This window comes from Euleptes europaea, chromosome 20 (assembly GCF_029931775.1).
Source record: "Euleptes europaea isolate rEulEur1 chromosome 20, rEulEur1.hap1, whole genome shotgun sequence".
NCBI classification, from domain to species: Eukaryota; Metazoa; Chordata; class Lepidosauria; order Squamata; family Sphaerodactylidae; genus Euleptes; species Euleptes europaea.
The window spans coordinates 11629299-11647720 of record NC_079331.1 but is presented as its reverse complement, the minus strand read 5'-3'; the positions used below and the strand labels follow the sequence as shown (position 1 = coordinate 11647720).

At 49.0% G+C, this 18422-nt stretch overlaps 1 protein-coding gene across 1 annotated transcript; it reads right to left on the bottom strand.

Moving 5' to 3' along the window:
• Positions 1–2138: 2138 nt before the first annotated feature.
• WHAMM (WASP homolog associated with actin, golgi membranes and microtubules) lies at positions 2139–17643 on the bottom strand. Its single transcript, XM_056865672.1, has 10 exons — positions 17077–17643; positions 14307–14480; positions 12481–12631; positions 11199–11368; positions 8428–8593; positions 7046–7233; positions 5301–5387; positions 4679–4774; positions 3274–3733; positions 2139–2443 (listed from the first exon to the last, which is right to left on the bottom strand). The coding sequence occupies exons 1-10, from the start codon at positions 17641–17643 to the stop codon at positions 2145–2147; spliced, it is 2358 nt and encodes a 785-aa protein (XP_056721650.1). The 3' UTR covers positions 2139–2144.
• Between the last annotated feature and the right edge of the window lie 779 nt (positions 17644–18422).

Below are 18422 nucleotides of genomic sequence, written 5' to 3'. Positions count from 1 at the left end.
GAGGAATGAGACAAGCTCATTTTTGTTCCAAGATCAGGAGCCACAGAATAGGTAACCCTATTAAACAATTTAAGGGGGGGGGGGATAAAAAAAATTCTTCATACATCTCATTACCCAGAAACTTAAAGGTGAGCTTTTGTTGAGACACACAGAAAACAGTAGCAGTCTTTGACAGACGGCAGAAAGGCAAGAGGCATTTACGGGAAGTCTTATTGGCAAGCCCTGGCAGAAAGATGGGACAGAAGTGAAGGCATTTTACTTATGTCTCCATTGTATTGCTTGCTTCCACGTTAACCTTTGATAAATGCAGCAGACAGGAAGGGACTTAGGAAAAGGGCAAAGGGGGGAGAAGAGTTGGTTTTTATATGCCAACTTTCTCTACCGCTTAAGGAAGCATCAAAACGGCTTACAAGCACCTTCCCTTCCCCTCCCCACAACAGACACCCTGTGAGGTAGGTGGGGCTGAGAGAGTTCTGAGAGAACTGTGACCAGCCCAAGGTCACCCAGCTGGCTTCATGTGTAGGAGTGGGGAATCAAACCCAGTTCTCCGGATCAGAGTCAACCGCTCCAAACCACCATTCTTAACCACTACACCATGCTGGAGGCTTAGCACAGTTGTGACTTCTATACCTTCAGAGGCTGTGCAAAAAAATTAGTACAGACATAGTCCTAAAGCTTAAGAGCTCACATCCGGGGATGACTTTTAGAACTGTCTGCAGACCAATACTGCTACTTGCAATATTCGCCTAATACTTTACCAATTACGGTAGGCAGGAAATGGTTTTCATAGCCAAGCACGTCATTCCATTAAGAGGCAAATGCATTTTTCACGCACAGCACCCACAAAATGCTGCTTCTTCCTGCCCCCTGTCCTGTTTGCCATTCTCTTTACTTCACATTCCAAGGAGTGATAGTTTTTTATGTCAGTATTTTGGCTTGCTTCTGCGCTGCCTAAATCTAAAAGTTGTGAAAGCCATTATAAAGTGCATCCCCCCCCACAAACCCCACTTCACTTCATCAGTGTATAAGTTAATAGTTCATAACACTTTTGAAATCATCTATTTATTAAGAACATTAGAACCGGCCATGCTGGATCAGACCAAGGTCCATCAAGTCCAGCGGTCTGTTCACGCAGTGGCCAACCAGGTGCCTCTAGGAAGCCCACAAGCAAGATGACTGCAGCAGCATTGTCCTGCTTGTGTTCCACAGCACTTAATATATTCGGCATGCTCCTCTGATCCTGGAGAGAACAGGTATGCATCATGATGACTAGTATTCATTAGGACTAGTAGCCATGGATAGCCCTCTCCTCCATGAACATGTCCACTCCCCTCTTAAAGCCTTCCAAGTTGGCAGCCATCACCACATCCTGGGGCAGGGAGTTCCACTTAATAATAATAATAAAAAAAAAGTATTGTCAGTGGTCAGTACCGAAGTGCTTTCTTGAGGTGGAAACACTGTTATGGGTATGTCTTCATTGGCCGCGTAAATACCTGTGTTACAGTTCCTGTCATCAGTTTGAGGGATGGTACTTCATTCAAAGACAACTTCCAGCCACCTTAAAATCCATACTGTCACTGCATTTTGAGCTGTTTCGCTTTGAGTTACATTTCTTATTACATGATGGAAGAAATTCGTCAAGCCGCAGTTAATTTCCATAGCTCAAGCATGCACAAAAATCCAGCAAACTCAGCAACGGATTATTAGAGTCCCACTGCATACGATGAGCAGAAGACGGCCATTTGAACCGTTCTGATTATGGTCCTTGTTGGGGGGGGAAATCACATAACACGCATCGACCATCCTTTCAGTTCATGAAGGAGACAGATTTGCCTCCTAAAAGCATGCAAATCTTCTATAGAACCAAAACATCCCATGACAGTTAAACACACTGGCTTTCAAAACTTCCCACCTTCAGGGGGAAGGAATCCTTTTCTCACATTCATTCCGCCTCCCCCAGTAGAAAAAATTCTGGGACACTTGCTACATCAATGCCTCAGATGCAGGGTTCTGTCCGGGACTCAGTGCTGCCCTGTATGGACACAGCAAGGCCTAAAACATGACAAAATGTCTCCTACGGCTGTGCAACGCAGACAGATCAATCCTGATTTTCTCAGTGAGAACAGAGTTTAAAAACCACCCTGTTAGCTGTTCCATTCCCCACTATTCTGCTCACTGCATTCCTCCTCCTCTGAATCGGCAGACACTTTCTTAATTCTCTGGATGGCGGCCTTGATGCTTTTCTCCAGCTCGCTGTCAGAGCTCCTCTCGCCATCTTTCTTGGGCTCCTGGGTGACTCTCCGCAGCTTCACCCCCTTCCTGATGGCTGCCAGGATGTTGTCGTTGAGAGTTGAGCCGGAGGGTGGAGCCGAAGAGGCCGGTTCCACTTTACGGAGAAGGATCTCGCCCCGCTTGAGCGAAGCCAAAACCTCATCCATGGAACCTGGGACAGCGCAAAGGAACGGGTTAATCTCGAAGGGGAAAAGACAAGTGATAAGTAAACTAAACTTTGCCTGGCTCATTTACTCTAAAGATAAGCCCCGTCATTCCCTGGCCTTGATCCACAGACTCTGGTCAGTCAAGTCTGAGGCCCTTCTCTACCCTAAGGACTCTCTTAAGTACATAAGAAAGGCCCTGCTGGATCAGACCGAGGCACATCAAGTCCAGCAGTCTGTTCACACAGTGGCCAACCAGGTGCCTCTAGGAAGCCCACAAATAAGATGACTGCAGCAGCACCATCCTGCCTGTGTTCCACAGCACCTAAGATAATAGGCATGCTTCTCTGATCCAGGAGAGAATAGGGGTGCATCGTGACTAGTATCCATTTTTATTAGTAGCCATGAATACTCCCTCTACTCCATGAACATATCCACTCCCCTCTTAAAGCCTTCCAAGTTGGCAGCTATCACCACATCCTGGGGCAGGGAGTTCCACAATTTAACTATGCGTCGTGTGAAGGAAAACTTCCTTTTATCTGTTCTGAATCTCTCACCCTCCAGCTTCAGCAGATGACCCCCCCCCCATTCTGACATGATGAGAGAGGGAGAAAAGCTTCTCCCTGTCTCACCAGCCCTCGAAGTAGCGAAAGTAGAGCCACGGGTCACAGTTCTCAAAGACCACAAAAAGAGAGCCAGGAGGGGCGAGGCTGCCTTGGCGAGAGGGAGCCAAAGGGCTGGCGAAGGGAGCACGTGCACCACGATTGTTTGGGAAAGCATGGTAGACCTCGAGAAAACGAAGGACAAGACGACGCGCAGAAAGAGGGGGGCTCTTTACCTGTGTAATTACTCGCTGCGCACTTGGACGTATTCCGCGTGTCCTCTCTGGAGGCACTTCCACCGGGAGGGTCTTCACGCTCCAGGGGAGGGGACACGTCTCTAGCTGGCATCAACTTTGAGCAAACGGGACGAGTGCCCAGAAGCAGAGGGGGAAGAGGTGGTGGTGGTGGAGGAGGTGGTGGTGGTGATGGGAGAGCGGCTCCCCCCTCACTGTCCTTCTGTTGCTTTGGGTCACAAGGCGGAAGGAAAATCTGGACGGGAACGTCCGTGGGCGGCTTCCGGCGGGGCGCTCTGGCCCCTTTGGCTTGCGTGAGGGGAGGGTTCTGCTTCGCGGGCCCCTTGCTTCTTGACAGAGGCTGAGGGGGGGTGGCCGGGGTCCGGCGGGGGACGCCCTGCCGCTGCGTGGAGCTCAGCGGCTGCGAGCGGGAAGTCTTCAGCACAAACTGAGCAGGGCATTTCTGGAAAGCAAGAACCTCCGCATTTCAATCATGGAAACAAGCGCCGATCGCCACATCTGCACCTCCCCACCTCCTTCCAAAGAGTTCTCAGCAGTAAACAGAGGATTCATATTGTTATCAACTTCATCTATAGCCCCCCTTTCGCACTGAGACTCAAGGCGGGTCACAAACACAATACAAAGAACTAATTCAATCAAACAGCACAGATCTCTAACGAAAAAACTGCAGTGGGCTAGGACTGAAGAGGGGAAAACAACGCAAGAAAATAATAATTTTTAAAAACTGTCTAGGGCAACAAAACAGTGAAGAAACAGTCGCAAAGGAAGAAGACACTAAGCTGACATAGAATTGCAGTACACTATGATAGGGGAGGAGCCATGGCTCAGTGGCAGAGCATCTGCTTGGCATTGCAGAAGGTCCCAGGTTCAATCCCCGCCATCTCCAGTTAAAGGGACTAGGCAAGGAGGTGATGTGAAAGACCTCAGCCCGAGACCCTGGAGAGCCGCTTCCGGTCAGAGTAGACAATGCTGACTTTGGGGGACTAAGGGTCTGATTCAGTACAAGGCAGCTTCATGTGTTCATACTATCCATGATGGAACTTTGAACATACCACACCCAGACAGGACCTGTCCTTGCTCTTCTGGCTCTATTGATTTATTAGCTCCTGCCCTCTCGGAATGCCGCTTCTATGAGGAACTTCAATCACGTTATATATCTCCCTTTTTAACATATAAATCGAATGCCTCTGTGTCGGACATAATGCCTTTTTTACTAAGTGACAGGGATCCCAAGGCTACATTGTCAGTGGCAAGATTTATTTCAGTCCTTATGTCCCTCAAACATTAGATTCAAAACTATGCCGTTCAAGATCCATGGATCAAGGAGCTTCTAAGGGATAAAGGAAAGGAGAAAAAAAAAGGAAGGGCAACTGCCCCATCACCGTACCTCTTTGAAGGTTTTTAGCCTCTCCAGGGTTTTCTGACGCTCCTGCTTTATCCAGGCTTTCTTCTTTTTCTCCTCGTCTTTCTTTTTGTCTCTTTTCTGCATCAGAGCAAAAATACAGTTCAGTGCTTTTTGTCCCTGTAGATTTGCAGCCTCCATTCCTGGCCCAGCTAAAAGCCCCTCCGGGCAAGCAGGGACGTAAGAGCATTGGGGTCTGGAACATAGACCTGGCCACCGGGTGACCCTCAGGGGGAAAATAAAAAGCACTGGCCTTAGTTCCCTGTCTGTAAAATGGGCGTAATGTCAACAAGACTACAGGGGAAGTAGGCAAGAAATCAGAAACTCACGGCTGCTGAATCCTGAACCCGGCACCTGTTCTAGCAGAATTGCAAGCACACACAGCCCCAGGCTATGGCGAGGTTGATGAAGACTCAGAATGCTACTGCCTTCCTTGAAACTTAGGGAAGGTGTGTTCCTTGGCCCTTACATGCATGCATATATGTATTGTGTGCATTTATGTTTTGTAAGCTGCCTTGGGCATTGCAGAAAGGCAAGCTACCAATATTGTAACTAACTAATACCCCCATACAGAAAGCTGGCTGCCCGCCCCCTTCTTGGTACGCACAATCTGGATGTTGTGGTGCTGCTGGAAATGCCGTGTGGTCTCTTGCGCTTGCTGGATCCTCAGGTGGTGGCTCTCTTCACACTGGTCCTGGGGGAAAAGAAGGCAATCCATGGTCAATTGACTTGCAAGTGGGGGTACATATCCTGTGTTGTCGCAGCTCAGGTTTGGAGAAGGGGAAAAGGCACAGATTCAGTCAGAACAAGCATGTTTTGTGGAAAACGGGTTCCAATATTTTACCTTCAAAGAATCCTTTCCGCATCCACTTGTAGGCCCGTGGCAAGGCACTCCCGTGCAAAAGGGACGGGAACCGGCCAGGGCCAGAGTTCATGCCTTGCCTGTAGAAGATCCCAGGTACGCTCCCCCGGGGATCTCCAGTTAAGAGGCTCTCAGAACGGCAGATATGGGGAAAGAACTGCCTAAGCCCTGCGGAGTCACTGCTTGCCAGTGTAGACAGTTAGCGTGGTATAGTGGTTAGGAGTGGAGGTTTGGAGCGGCGGAGTCTGATCTGGAGAACCAGGTTCAATTCCCCACTCCTCCACATGAGCGGTGGAGGCTAATCTGGTGAACTGGATTTGTTTCCCCACTCCTGCACATGAAGCCAGCTGGGTGACCTTGGGCTAGTCACAGCTCTCTTAGAGCTCTCAGCCCCACCTATCTCACAGGGAGTCTGTTGTGGGGAGGGTAAGGTGATTGTAAGCCGGTTTGAGTCTCCCTTAAGTGGTAGAGAAAGTCGGCATATAAAAACCAACTCCTCCTCTTCTTCTAGATGGGCCAGTCGCCTGATTCAGGATAAGGCGTTTTTTGTGTGTTTGTTCCAGGGGATTCTGGGTCAGGTTCTGAGGCTACTTCATCCTCTCTCTGCAGGATCCTAGTCTAGTAGTGCAGACCATTAGATGGGAAGGTGATGGCAGCACCACTCTGAGATGGCAGAATGGACTGTAACACTTCAGATGACAGGTGTGGGGTGACAGTAAGCCGGTTTGATTCTTCCTTAAGTGGTAGAGAGAGTCGGCATATAAAAACCAACTCTTCTTCTTCTTCACTTTTTTTATACTCTCCAAATTTCCTACACGATCCTGTATGATATACTGGTTGTTTTACTGGCACTGAAGAGCCCTCTGGCGCAGAGTGGTAAGCTGCAGTACTGCAGTCCAAGCTCTGCTCACGACCTGAGTTCGATTCCAACGGAAGTCGGTTTCAGGTAGCCGGCTCAAGGTCGACTCAGCCTTCCGTCCTTACGAGGTTGGTAAAATGAGTCCCCAGCTTGCTGGGAGTAAAGTGTAGATGACTGGGGAAGGCAATGGCAAACCACCCCGTAAACACAGTCTGCCTAGGAAACGTCGGGATGTGACGTCACCCCATGGGTCAGGAATGACCCAGTGCTTGAACAGGGGCTACCTTTTACCGTACCAGCACCAAAGATATTGTTTTTAAACAGCGCAGGAACATTTTAAAAAATGGTTCATCCTTGTGGCTTCTGGGACCATGTAGGCATAGGCTAGCTTCTGGAACCTTGTAGGCATTTGGCTAGCCACTGGATGAGCCCCAAGGTGTGTTCGCACAGAAGACCACCTGACGGACCACAGTTACAGGTTAAGTGCCGCCCTGTAATCTACCGCTTTCAAGGCCATAAGGACTATAAACTTGGGGCACTTAAAAAAAAAAAAACCCAAAGGAAAACAAGTCTCCCTCCAGATTCTGAACTCAGCACCCAGTTTGCACCTGAACATTCCTGACTGTGTTACCTTTTTGTTCCTGAAATAGGCTCTCCTTGAACAGATAATCCCCCGCTTCGTCTCCAGCTGCTGGGTCTTCTGCCGCAGCTGAGCCATTTCGGAGGAAGGGGTGCGGCTTTCTTCCAGCGCTGGTTCAGAGGCCTTCAGCTCGTCGGGGTTTTCACACGTATCGTAATAAATTACTTCATCCTGAATTTCTAAGAAGGTTACATTCAGCGGGGGGAAGGAAAGACAGAGAGAAAAACTGAGAAAAACTCATTTACAGTCACTACTACAATTCTAAGCAAACTGGCAAGGCTTCTCTGAGCTCAAAACACCGAAGCCAATGAAGAGGTTGCCTGCAGTCTCTCTGCCTGATTGACCACCCTACATCTTGCCATCTTCCAATCAGCCTGGCTCTGGGCATGATTATTTTGCTCTGATACCACAGAATCACCTTGTTCTCAAAGGAATTTAGAGCTGTATCTCTGAATGTTCAAGGCCTTGTTTTTTTAATATATTAAGATTAACAATAATACAGCATAAAAACAAATTTCTTTCCAAACAAACATCGACCAGTACTTATACAACCTTTAAAACATATAACTTTCTAAATAATCACTCTCTTTATGAACCACCACCAACAGAATCTAGATTTTTAAGTGTGTTCTCCATTCTGGATGTTGTGGGATTCCATATTCCATCTAATTCCTCTATGTTTTTGTTATTTTGATATTAAGTTAATTTAATTAACACGCAGATCTCCCTTACTTTTGTCAAACCAACTATTTAAGTTTGGAGAGTTTGCTCCTTTCCAGCATCTGGCAAAATTTATCCTTGCTAATGTTACCAAATTCAAATTTATTTTAATACAATCCGAGACCAATAAAAATAAGAGTCAATACAATAATTAAAACTTCCATCTAATGTTACCATATGGAGGAATACATCAAGATGTTTCTTATTCACAGTTGGTACGTTCAAGGCCTTATATGGGGAGGGGAGAACAAAGATAACTCTTCCATATCTCTGCATCAGGTACGATGGATGAGCCCATCATTCCCAAAGCAGGAGACACACAGAATTACCACCTGCCCAAGGCGTGGGGCTGCCTAATTTAGTCTCTGCATGCTCTCTGCTTTGGCTTCGGCTCTTTCCAGTCGGGAGGCACACCCAGATTGTGCAGAAGAGAAAAAAAACCCCTCTCTCTCTGAATGCTGTTTGCAAGCTCCCAGCTATGCCAGAAGACGTCGGCCCCATGGTTGCAAAGACCTAGCTGTGAGAGGAAGCCTGCCCACATGGGGAGAGGTCAGCTTGCAGGACAAAACACGGTCCCAGTCCTTGACTGATGCCCCCAGCGTGGCCGCCACCCCCACCCCCATAAGACTACAGAAACTGGCCACCGGTCTTACCTTTCATTCGTCGCCTCAGCGTTTCCAACTGCGTGACGAGCAGCGTTTCTTCGTCCTTCAGGATCTCAAACTGCACCTCGTACAGCTCCAGCTGGGTTTCGTAATATTCGATTTCCAGCTCTTCCAGTCGAGCCAGGTCGTTCTCTTGCTCTTCAAAGGCCTCCATCTGTACATTTGCAAAGACACGTCAGGAAACACCATTCAGATTGCAAATGCTCCAGGGAAAAGGCCGGCTCCGGCCTGCTGAGCTCAAGTTAAAATCATAGAATCATAGAGTTGGAAGGGACCTCCAGGGTCATCTAGTCCAGTGGTTGGCAAACAGCGGCTCGCGAGCCACATACGGCTCTCTGGCCCCTTGAGTGCGGCTCTGGAAACCCAAACGTTTCGGAGGAGGAGGAAGAGGCGTACACCACCCCCCAACCAAAAGTCGACCACGATAAACCACGCCCCAGGTTTATTCCCCCCCCCACGAGAGGGGCGGTGTGTGAGGGAAAGTACCCTCCTCCCCCCTCCCCCTCCCCTCACAGCACGGCTGGGTTTTGCACGGGGCACTCGAGGGCTGGCGGCGCCAAGGCAGGCAGCGGCAGCCCATCATCGGGCGGGATTTTTCGCGCTGGTTTTGGCTGGCGGAGGAGCCGAGGTGCTGAGGAGGGGCGGACAGGCAGACAGCAGGCCGGCCGGGGAGGGAAGGAAGGAAGGAGCCCAGGCAGCGGCGGCAGCGAGGAGGAGGAGGAGGTGGTCAGGGCCCGGGGTGGGGGGAAGCCATGTTTGATTCATGTACATTTTCCCCATCCAGATTCTCAAAACTCTGCATGGGGGGTTATTGGCCATTTATGAATGGGAGGTTTTGCCTTGGATTTGCCACTCAGATGCACATTTCCCCCATCCAGATTCTCAAAACTCAACAATAAGCCCCCCTGCAGAGTTTTGAGAATGCAGATGGGGAAAATGTACAGTGTTTGTCAGTCATTCTCATGATTTAATTTTATGGATACCTTACTTACTGTCAGCTAAGGTTACAATTTAATTTTTATCAATAAATAAGATCACTATTACGTATGATATCAAGTTTTATTCAGTACCTATAGTTTAATTAAGACTTAAAACTTTAATTAAAGTTTATTAAGTTAATAAACAGTTTAAGTTTAAGAAATTTGGCTCTCAAAAGAAATCTCAATCGTTGTACTGTTGATATTTGGCTCTGTTGACTAATGAGTTTGCCGACCACTGATCTAGTCCAACCCCCTGCACAATGCAGGAAATTCACAACTACCTCCCTCACACACACCCAGTGCCCAGAAGATGTCCTCCCTCTCATGAACTACCTAAGTTCATAGAATCAGCATTGCTGACAGATGGCCATCTAGCCTCTGCTTTAAAAACCTCCAGGGAAGGAGAGCTTACCACCTCCCAAGGAAGCCTGTTCCACTGAGGAACCGCTCTAACGGTTAGAAAATTCTTCCTAATGTCTAGATGGAAACTCTTTTGATTTAATTTCAACCCGTTGGTTCTGTTCCGACCTTCGGGGGCAACAGAAAACAACTCGGCACCCTCCTCTATGTGATAGCCCTTCAAGTACTTGAAGATGGTTATCATATCCCCTCTCAGTTTTCTCCTTTTCAGGCTAAACCTACCCAGCTCCTTCAACCTTTCCTCATAGGACTTGGACCACGTTTTTATCTCACCATTCCCCTTGGAAGACCTCAGGGTGTTTTATCCTCACACCAACCCTTTGAGGTAGGATAGGCTGAGAAACAATGACTCCCCAGGTTCTGAACTCTCCAGATTCTAAACTGCAGTGGCCCAAGGTTATCCAGTAAGGATTGTGGCTGACGAGAGGTATGAACCCAAGCCGTCCCTGCTATAAGTCTCAGAGGAAAGATGTTCATCAGGGAGTGAGGCTGCTGGGGTTAGGCAGACACCCCCCCCCTCACCCCAAGGGCTACCACAAACCAATGGAACCCCCGTCTCCTCACAACCTCCCCCACTTATTTAGGGACAACCAATTTGCATGCCTTAAAAAATCCCTTTGATCCTAGCAGCTTTCGGGCACAGAGGTCTTTCACATCACCTACCACCTGACCCTTTAACTGGAGATGCCTGGAATTGAATCTGGGACCTTTATAGTTTCAGCATTCATGTTCTGTTAATGGCTGTTGTGTGTGTGTTAAGTGCTGTCAAGTCGCTTCCGACTCATGGTGACCCTATGAATCCATGTCCTCCAAAACGTCCTATCCTTAACAGCCTTGCTCAGGTCTTGCAAACTGAGGGCCGTGGCTTCCTTTATAGAGCCAATCCATCTCTTGTTGGGTCTTCCTCTTTTCCTGCTGCACTACTGTTGTATTACTGGTTAAAAACAAAACAAACTTTATTTCACTGGTTGGTTATTGGCAGATCTTCTCTAACTTGAGAGCAAATCCTATTGGGTTAGGTCCTATGAATTTCTACCCCTCAGTTCTCTTGCAAGGAAGAAAGGTTTTCTTCTTTTTCAGATGGGGAAAAAAAAGTATTTTCCTCTGCCGGCAGAACAGTGTCGTAAGAACCAACCAGCTAAACACAACAGGCCTCAGCAGTTATGTTCCATTCCAGCACGGCATTTGGGGCTGTGTACCCCCGACTAAGAAAGGCTCGGGATTCAACTCCATTAGCACTCTTTGTAACAGCATCCTTTTTACCCCCACAGGGATTTGGATGTCAATTCACAGCAAGAGCAAAGGACAGAGTGGGGGGGGGGGGGAGAGCCGAAAGGGTGGCATTGGTTGCGCTCTTACTTGCTTCCGGATGTCGGCTCTCTTGTGGTTGAGGCACAGTTCTCTGGCTCTCATGTGCTGAAGGGTCTCTTTGGCTAAAAGGTACTTGAGGTTTTCTAGCCTCGGAGAAGCCGACGCCCAGGCGGCTTGGCCAAACCGTTGGTGGTCTTGCTCCATCTGTTTCTTCATCGCTGACAGATTAGAAGGGAGCAAAATAAGTAAAGGGGAGGGAAAAGTCAATTCCGTGTTGTTAAAGAGCCCTCTCGAGCCTGCTCAGGACAGGAACCCATTAAAAGCTAAGTGGTGTTTGCTTAGCATTCCGAAATGCGCTTCCGTGTTTCACAAAACTAAGAGAAACAAACCTCACAAACATGGACACGTGAGGTGCCTCCTGACAACCCTGTCTCACTCTCTCAATGCTCACATTGTTTGCTGCATTGTGCAGGGGGTTGGACTAGATGACCCTGGTGGTCCCTTCCAACTCTATGATTTGCAGGAGGGGTCAGGCTGACCACGCAGAGTAATCACAAAGCCCAACACAAAAAGCTTTGGAGGCTTTTCTCAAATCTAGAACTTTCCTTAAGGCAGACATGTTTAAGCCTCCTCCCCCGGGCTGGTCCACGGTACTTGCTTGTGCTTTCAGAGTGAGGCCAGAACCCATAATTAACCCGAGTATGAGGCGCCAGGAAGCTCTCCTGCCCGAGTATCGAATTAAACCGGGCCTCGTTGAATTAAACCGAGCCTACGTAAAAACCTTTGCAAACCACCCAACGGCTATGTCCAATTCCCACTTGGCCACCCTCAACAATGCCTGAAGACTGCCTTCTAGTCTTCCTGAAGAAGTGAGCTGTGGCTCACAAAAGCTCATTACCCTGCCAGAAATTTTGTTTGTCTTTAAGGTGCTACTGGGACTCCAGCTCTTTCTGCTGCTACTGACAGACTAACCCTTTCCTTTCCTTCTTTGCTCCTACGACCGACAGGTCCCGAGCAGTTATTTCTTAGAGGAAAAATATGATGGAGAGATATTTTGCTATCCATCAGCAAAAAGGGGACTATTTTGTAAATTCTCGCCAATATGGGGGTGAGCCATTCATCTCGGTGGTGTTTGAAGAGGGGGCATTCCATCATGTTCTGAGATAATGTGTCAATTTTCTTTGAATTGCATGGGCAACGTCTGTCGGAGTATGGTAGAGTTCTACATCTTCCGTTTGATACTGCTGAGGGTGCAGCATTTAAATGGGCAAGGAAGGGACTGAGACTGACCCATCGTGATCTGGTCTTCCAGTCCCCCACTGCGACTTACCTGCCAACGCCATCACCGTTTCCTTGAAGTAGCTGACCGTGATGTCTTGGATGGAGCACACGGCTTCTTCCACCTGCGTGGTCCACTCCTCTGCCTCCTTCTGCAAGGCTTCTATCCTTTTCGGGCCCAGCCGGTCCGCTTGCAAGGATTTCTGAAGAGAGATCTCTTTTACATCTCAGTCCAGACACACATTTAAACAGCAGTCCCAAAAGGTGCACAATCCACACACGCAGCGCTCCAAAGGGGCATTGACCAGAGAGGCGGTCATTACATGAGAGCCAGTGGGAACCGTTGCCAGTTTTATGCGCACCAATCACTTCCAGGCTAACTGGCACCCCCGATGGGACTGTACCATTCAAAAGAGCAATGATGTCAAGCACGGCTCAATCATGGCTGCTGTTCTCACATGAACACATGAAGCTGCCTTCTACTGAATCAGACCCTTGGTCCATCAAAGTCAGTATTGTCTATTCAGACTGGCAGCAGCTCTCCAGGGTCTCAGGCAGAGGTCTTTCACAACACCCACCTGCCTAGTCCCTTTAACTGGAGATGCTGGGGATTGAACCTGGGACCTTCTGCATGCCAAGCGGATGCTCTATCACTGAGCCACACGTCCTCCCCTTCTTTAATGCCTTGAGACTCTGGAGGTAGGGCTGCTTCTTAACTAGGGTCTCCAGATGTGCAAAAGAGTCCCTGCAGTACTAACCATGGTGACTAACCTCCACATTCACAGGTTGCTGAGCAGTTATAGGAGGACGGTGATTGGCAAAGGACCCCTGGGACAACATTCAATGTAGAAGAAAAGAAGAAGAGTTGGTTTTTATATGCCGATTTTCTCTACCTTTTAAGGAGAATCAAAGCGGTTTACAATTGCCTTCTCATCCTCTCCCCGCAACAGACACCTTGTGAGGTAGGTGAGGTTGAGGGAGTTTGAAGAGAACTGACTAGCCCAAGGTCACCCAGCAGGCTTCATGTGGAGGAGCGGGGACTCAAACCCGATTCATCCCCTTCCCTTCCCCACAACAGACACCTTGTGAGGTAGGTGAGGCTGAGAGAGTTCAAACAGAACTGTGACTAGCCCAAGATCACCCAGCAAGCTTCACGTGGAGGAGCGGGGACTCAAACCCAGTTCATCCCCTTCCCTTCCTCTCCCTACAACAGACACCTTGTGAGGTATCAATCAATCAATCTTTATTTTACGGTCATTTGACCAAAAATAGAACACATCTAATCAAGAGTAACATAAATTTGTAATAAAACAGTATCAGTCAATCGAAAAGTCCACAAAATAAAATATATCAATAAAATTTCATATCTAAAAAGGTAAGTAAGCTAGCTTCTAAAATGTTTATCTATCAAATTGTACCTATTTCTACATTAGATCCTTTCGGGCCTTATATATAGCAGCACAAAATTTGGCCACACGTCTCGAAGTTTGTGGGTTACTATCTTCCAGTAGTCATTGGATAACACCTTGTGAGGTAGGTGAGGTTGAGAGAGTTCGAAGAGAACTGTGACTAGCCCAAGGTCACCTAGCAGGCTTCATGTGGAGGAGCGGGGACTCAAACCCGGTTCGTCAGATTAGAATCCGCCGCTCATGTGGAGGGGAATGGGGAATCAAACCCGGTTCTCCAGAGTCCACCGCTCTCACCACTACACCGCACTGGCTCTCTGTAAGGGCTAGAAACTTGATGAAAAATGCTGGAAGTCTCCAGAGCTGAGGCCAACTACAGTATTTTGAGCTGCAGGGCTAAAATGAACAGTATTTAAGATTATTATTATCATCCTCTGAACTGGATCGTGAGAAGCCGGGAAGCCAAACCTACCAGGATCTCCAATTTGTATAACGTCGCCAGTTCTCGCATGTCTCTGAACGGCTGCAACAAATATTGGTAGAACGTGGTCGCTGCGGTAACCAGCTCCCAATACGTTTCGTCTTCCTCCTCGTAAACTTCCATTAAGGCGACCAAGGTGTCGGTATCCTTGTGCTGATGGAGGACCTACGAGGGAAAAGAAAGTTCTGAAATGAGTATCAGGGTTGTAGCCTTTGGAAACGAAAACGATTTGGCTGCTATGTTCCTAATTGTAGCTTTTTTGGGAAAAGATTTTTTAAAAATTCCCTCCATTAAAAACGGTATCTTAAGATCTGGGATCTCTTGATCTTGGACAAAACTTCCATTCAGCTCAAAATTATCAGCAATCCATCATATGCACAGGGATGGGTATCGCACCCATTTCTTACCCCTTAAAAAAGACCTGCATAATCAACTTGCACAATTCACTGCCATCACAGGCGATCACAACAACCGCCATAGATGGCTTTTACACAATAATTCAGCAAGAGAGCCAGCATGGTGGTGTGGTTAAGAGTGGTGGTTTGGAGCGGTGGAGTCTGAGCTGGAGAACCGGGTTTGATTCCCCACTCCACATGAGTGGCGGACGCTAATCTGGTGAATTGGATTTGTTTCCCCACTCCTACACACGAAGCCAGTTGGGTGACCTTGGGCCAGTCACGCTCTCTCAGCCCCACCTACCTCACAGGGTGTCTGTTGTGGGGAGGGGAAGGGAAGGTTATAGTAAGTTGGTTGGATTCTCCCTTAAGTGGCAGAGAAAGCTGGCATATAAAAATCAACTCTTCTTCAAGTGTATGAAGAATTCCTCCATCAAGGGCTAGGAGCAAGGATCGCCAAATGGAGCCTCCATGTACAGGAGGAGTATACCCCTGATCACCAATGCAGAGAACAGGCCAGGGTGGGGGAGCTGTTTTTGTGCCTTGTTTCTGGAGTGCCAAAAAGTGTCTGGAAGGCCACAGCCAGGGAATAGAATGCTAAACGGGCCAAACCTTGGCCTGGTCTGGCTAGATGGTGCTTACACACTTTGCGTACATGTTTAACACAGAGAGGAAAGTCAACTCGTTAAACACGACTGACAAGATGCCAAATCGGTAAGAAGGTCAGAAGCATTTAAGCAATTACTCCCAGCAGGAAAATTATTATTATTGATATGCTCTTCAGGGCACTGAAGGCTTTGCTGAAAGGCAGAAACTAAAACATTTCATTTAGTTGTTTCAGCTTCTGCTAGACGTACATCAGCTAGATGTACATGAAAGCTAGCCCGGATTAATACCTGCTTTTATGCTGCTAGGCACAGGTCAAGTTTCAAGAAATGGAGGAGGGAAAATGAAACTGCACAGCCCAGAAGAGCGTTCTGGGCAGGGCATTTCGCAGCAGACACAAGAACCAGCCTGGTGAAGTGTTGAGAGGTCTGGATGCAAACCAGGGAGACCCTTTTGCTACCAGCTTCTCCCAGGCACTTTTTGGGGTTGTCATACTCTCTGCAAACTCCACCTCGCAGGCTTGTTGTGAGGCTAAATTGGAGTCAGGGAGGCTAGGCACATTGCCCGGGAGGGAGGGCGCGATCAGGATGCACCACCATTAGTGTTGCCAACAGCCTTGTGTTTGGTGTGGCTCATGACCCCCCCCCCCTTTAAGGTTGCCAGGCAGAGCATCTGCTTGGCATGCAGAAGGTCCCAGGTTCAATCCCCGGCATCTCCATTAAAGGGTGATGTGAAAGACCTCTGCCGGAGACCCTGGAGAGCTGCTGCCGGTCAGAGTAGACAATACCGACTTTGATGGATCAAGGGTCTGATTTAGTACAAGGCAGCTTCATGGGGATAGGCTCAGTGGTAGAGCATCTGCTTGGCATGCAGAAGGTCCCAGGTTCAATCCCCAGCATCTCCAGTTAAAGGGACTAGGCGAGTAGGTGATGTGAAAGACCTCCACCTGAGACCCTGGAGAGCTGCTGCCGGTCTGAGTAGACAATACTGACTTCGATGGACCAAGGGACTGATTCAATATAAGGCAACTTCATGTGTTCACCGGCTGGAGGTTTGGGGGGCGGGGCCCGAGGAGGGCAGTTTGGGGAAGGGGCTTTAATGCCATGGAGTCCGATGGCCAAAACGGGCATTTCCTCCAGAGGAACTGATCTCTACCGGCTGGAGATCAGTTGCAATAGCGGGAGATCTCCAGCCAGTACCTGGAGGTTATGTAAAAAAATAGTGTTCAGCTCACACAAATTATGCAAAAGTGTGATGTTATTATTTACAAGTGCAAGAAGCCAACAATAATAGAGATACATGCAACAAAATATATACAAAGGTAAAGTGTAGCTAAAGAGCTACCAATACAGATGGTCAGTTTCAACCTGGAAAGTCCTTTAAAGGTAAGTACAATGACTTCTCTATTTCTTTCTTCCAGAAAGATGACAAGACTGAAGCATAAAACACAGCTGGACAATGTCAAAGCTGGGGAGCGCCTTCCGGATGAATTCAACGCTTCCGCTGTCTAAAAGACAGCTTCTTCAGCCAATAGCCTCAACAAAGTAGTTTTTCCTACACTTTGTATATATTTAGTTGCATGTATCTCTATTATTGTTGGCTTCTTGCCCTTGTAAATAATAACATCACCCTTTTGCATAATTTGTGTGAGCTGAATACTGTTTTTTCACATAGCTAGTCTACTTAGTATTGGGTGCTTCTTTTTGCTGAGTACCTGGAGGTTGGCAACCCGACCCCCCCCCCCTTCTAGCTTGGCCTACCCTCCGCAAGGCCTCCTTGGCGGCGGCCAGCTGCGCCTTGAGCGCCTTCCTGCGGAACTCCTGCAGGTTCTCGAAGTACTCGTCCTCCTCGCCCTGGTCCTGGGCGAAGAGGGTGTCCAGCAGCGCCTTGCGGCCGCACAGCTCCAACGCCCAGCCCAGGTAGGCCTCCAGCCGCCGGCACAGCGCCTCCAGCTCGGCCTCCTCCAGCACCGGGCAGTGGGGGAACAGCAAGGCCCAGAGGCCGCCGCCCCCGCCCAGCGCCGGGGGCAGCGCCGGGAAGCAGGGCTCCAGCCGCCCGTCCAGGGCCGCCAGCTGCCGGTGGACGCCCAGCAGGGCCGGGGGGGAGAAGAGGCCGGCCCAGCTCCTCCGCGCCTGGACCCCGGCGCCTTCCCCCTCCGCCTCCGCCTCCTGCAAGGTGCGGTTGTGGCAGGTGACGGCGAACTTGCCCTCCACGCCGTTCCAGGCGGCCAGGAAGCGCAGCTTGTGGGGCGGCTCCGGCCGGCCGAAGGCGTCCTCCTTGACCGCCACCCAGCCGTCCAGGCTGTCCGGCTGCGGCTCCGCGTCCATCGCCGGGGGATGGAGATGAAAGGGACAGGAAGGGGGAGTTTCCGCCCCGCGAGGGGACTTCAAAGCCTTTTGTTGCCGTTTCCCAGCGTTCTAGAACGCCCAGCGAAACTTTGTCTCCCTCGGCCCGAGGGGAGGGAAAGGGGCGTGGGGAATCGAGCGTTGCGAAACTCCCCCCCCCACGTCACGCGGAGCCTCCCCTTCCGATTGGCGGGTTCGGCCCCCTCGCCCCTTTTTTCCCTCCTCGCCCCGCCCCTCCCCTCCCGGAAGTGCACAGCTTCCAAAAGATAATTCACAGTGGGTGGTTGTGTTAGTCTGTCTGCAGGAGTAGAAAAGGGCCAGAGTCCAGTAGCGCCTTAAAGACTAACAAAAATATTTTCTGGCATGGTATGAGCTTTCGTGAGCCACAGCTCACTTCTTCAGAACAAGAGCAAGAGTCCAGTAGCACCTTAAAGACTAACAAAAAATATTTTCTGGCAGGGTATGAGCTTTCGTGAGCCACAGCTCCCTTCTTCAGAACAAGAGCAAGAGTCCAGTAGCACCTTAAAGACTAACAAAAATATTTTCTGGCAGGGTATGAGCTTTCGTGAGCCACAGCTCACTTCTTCAGATACAGCTCGAAGTGAATCCATCTGTCTTTAATTCGCAGTGGGTAGCCGTGTTAGTCTGTCTGCAGTCATAGAAAAGGGCAAGAGACCAGTAGCACCTTCAAGACTAACAAAAATATTTTCTGGCAGGGTATGAGCTTTCGTGAGCCACAGCTCACTTCTTCAGATGCAGCT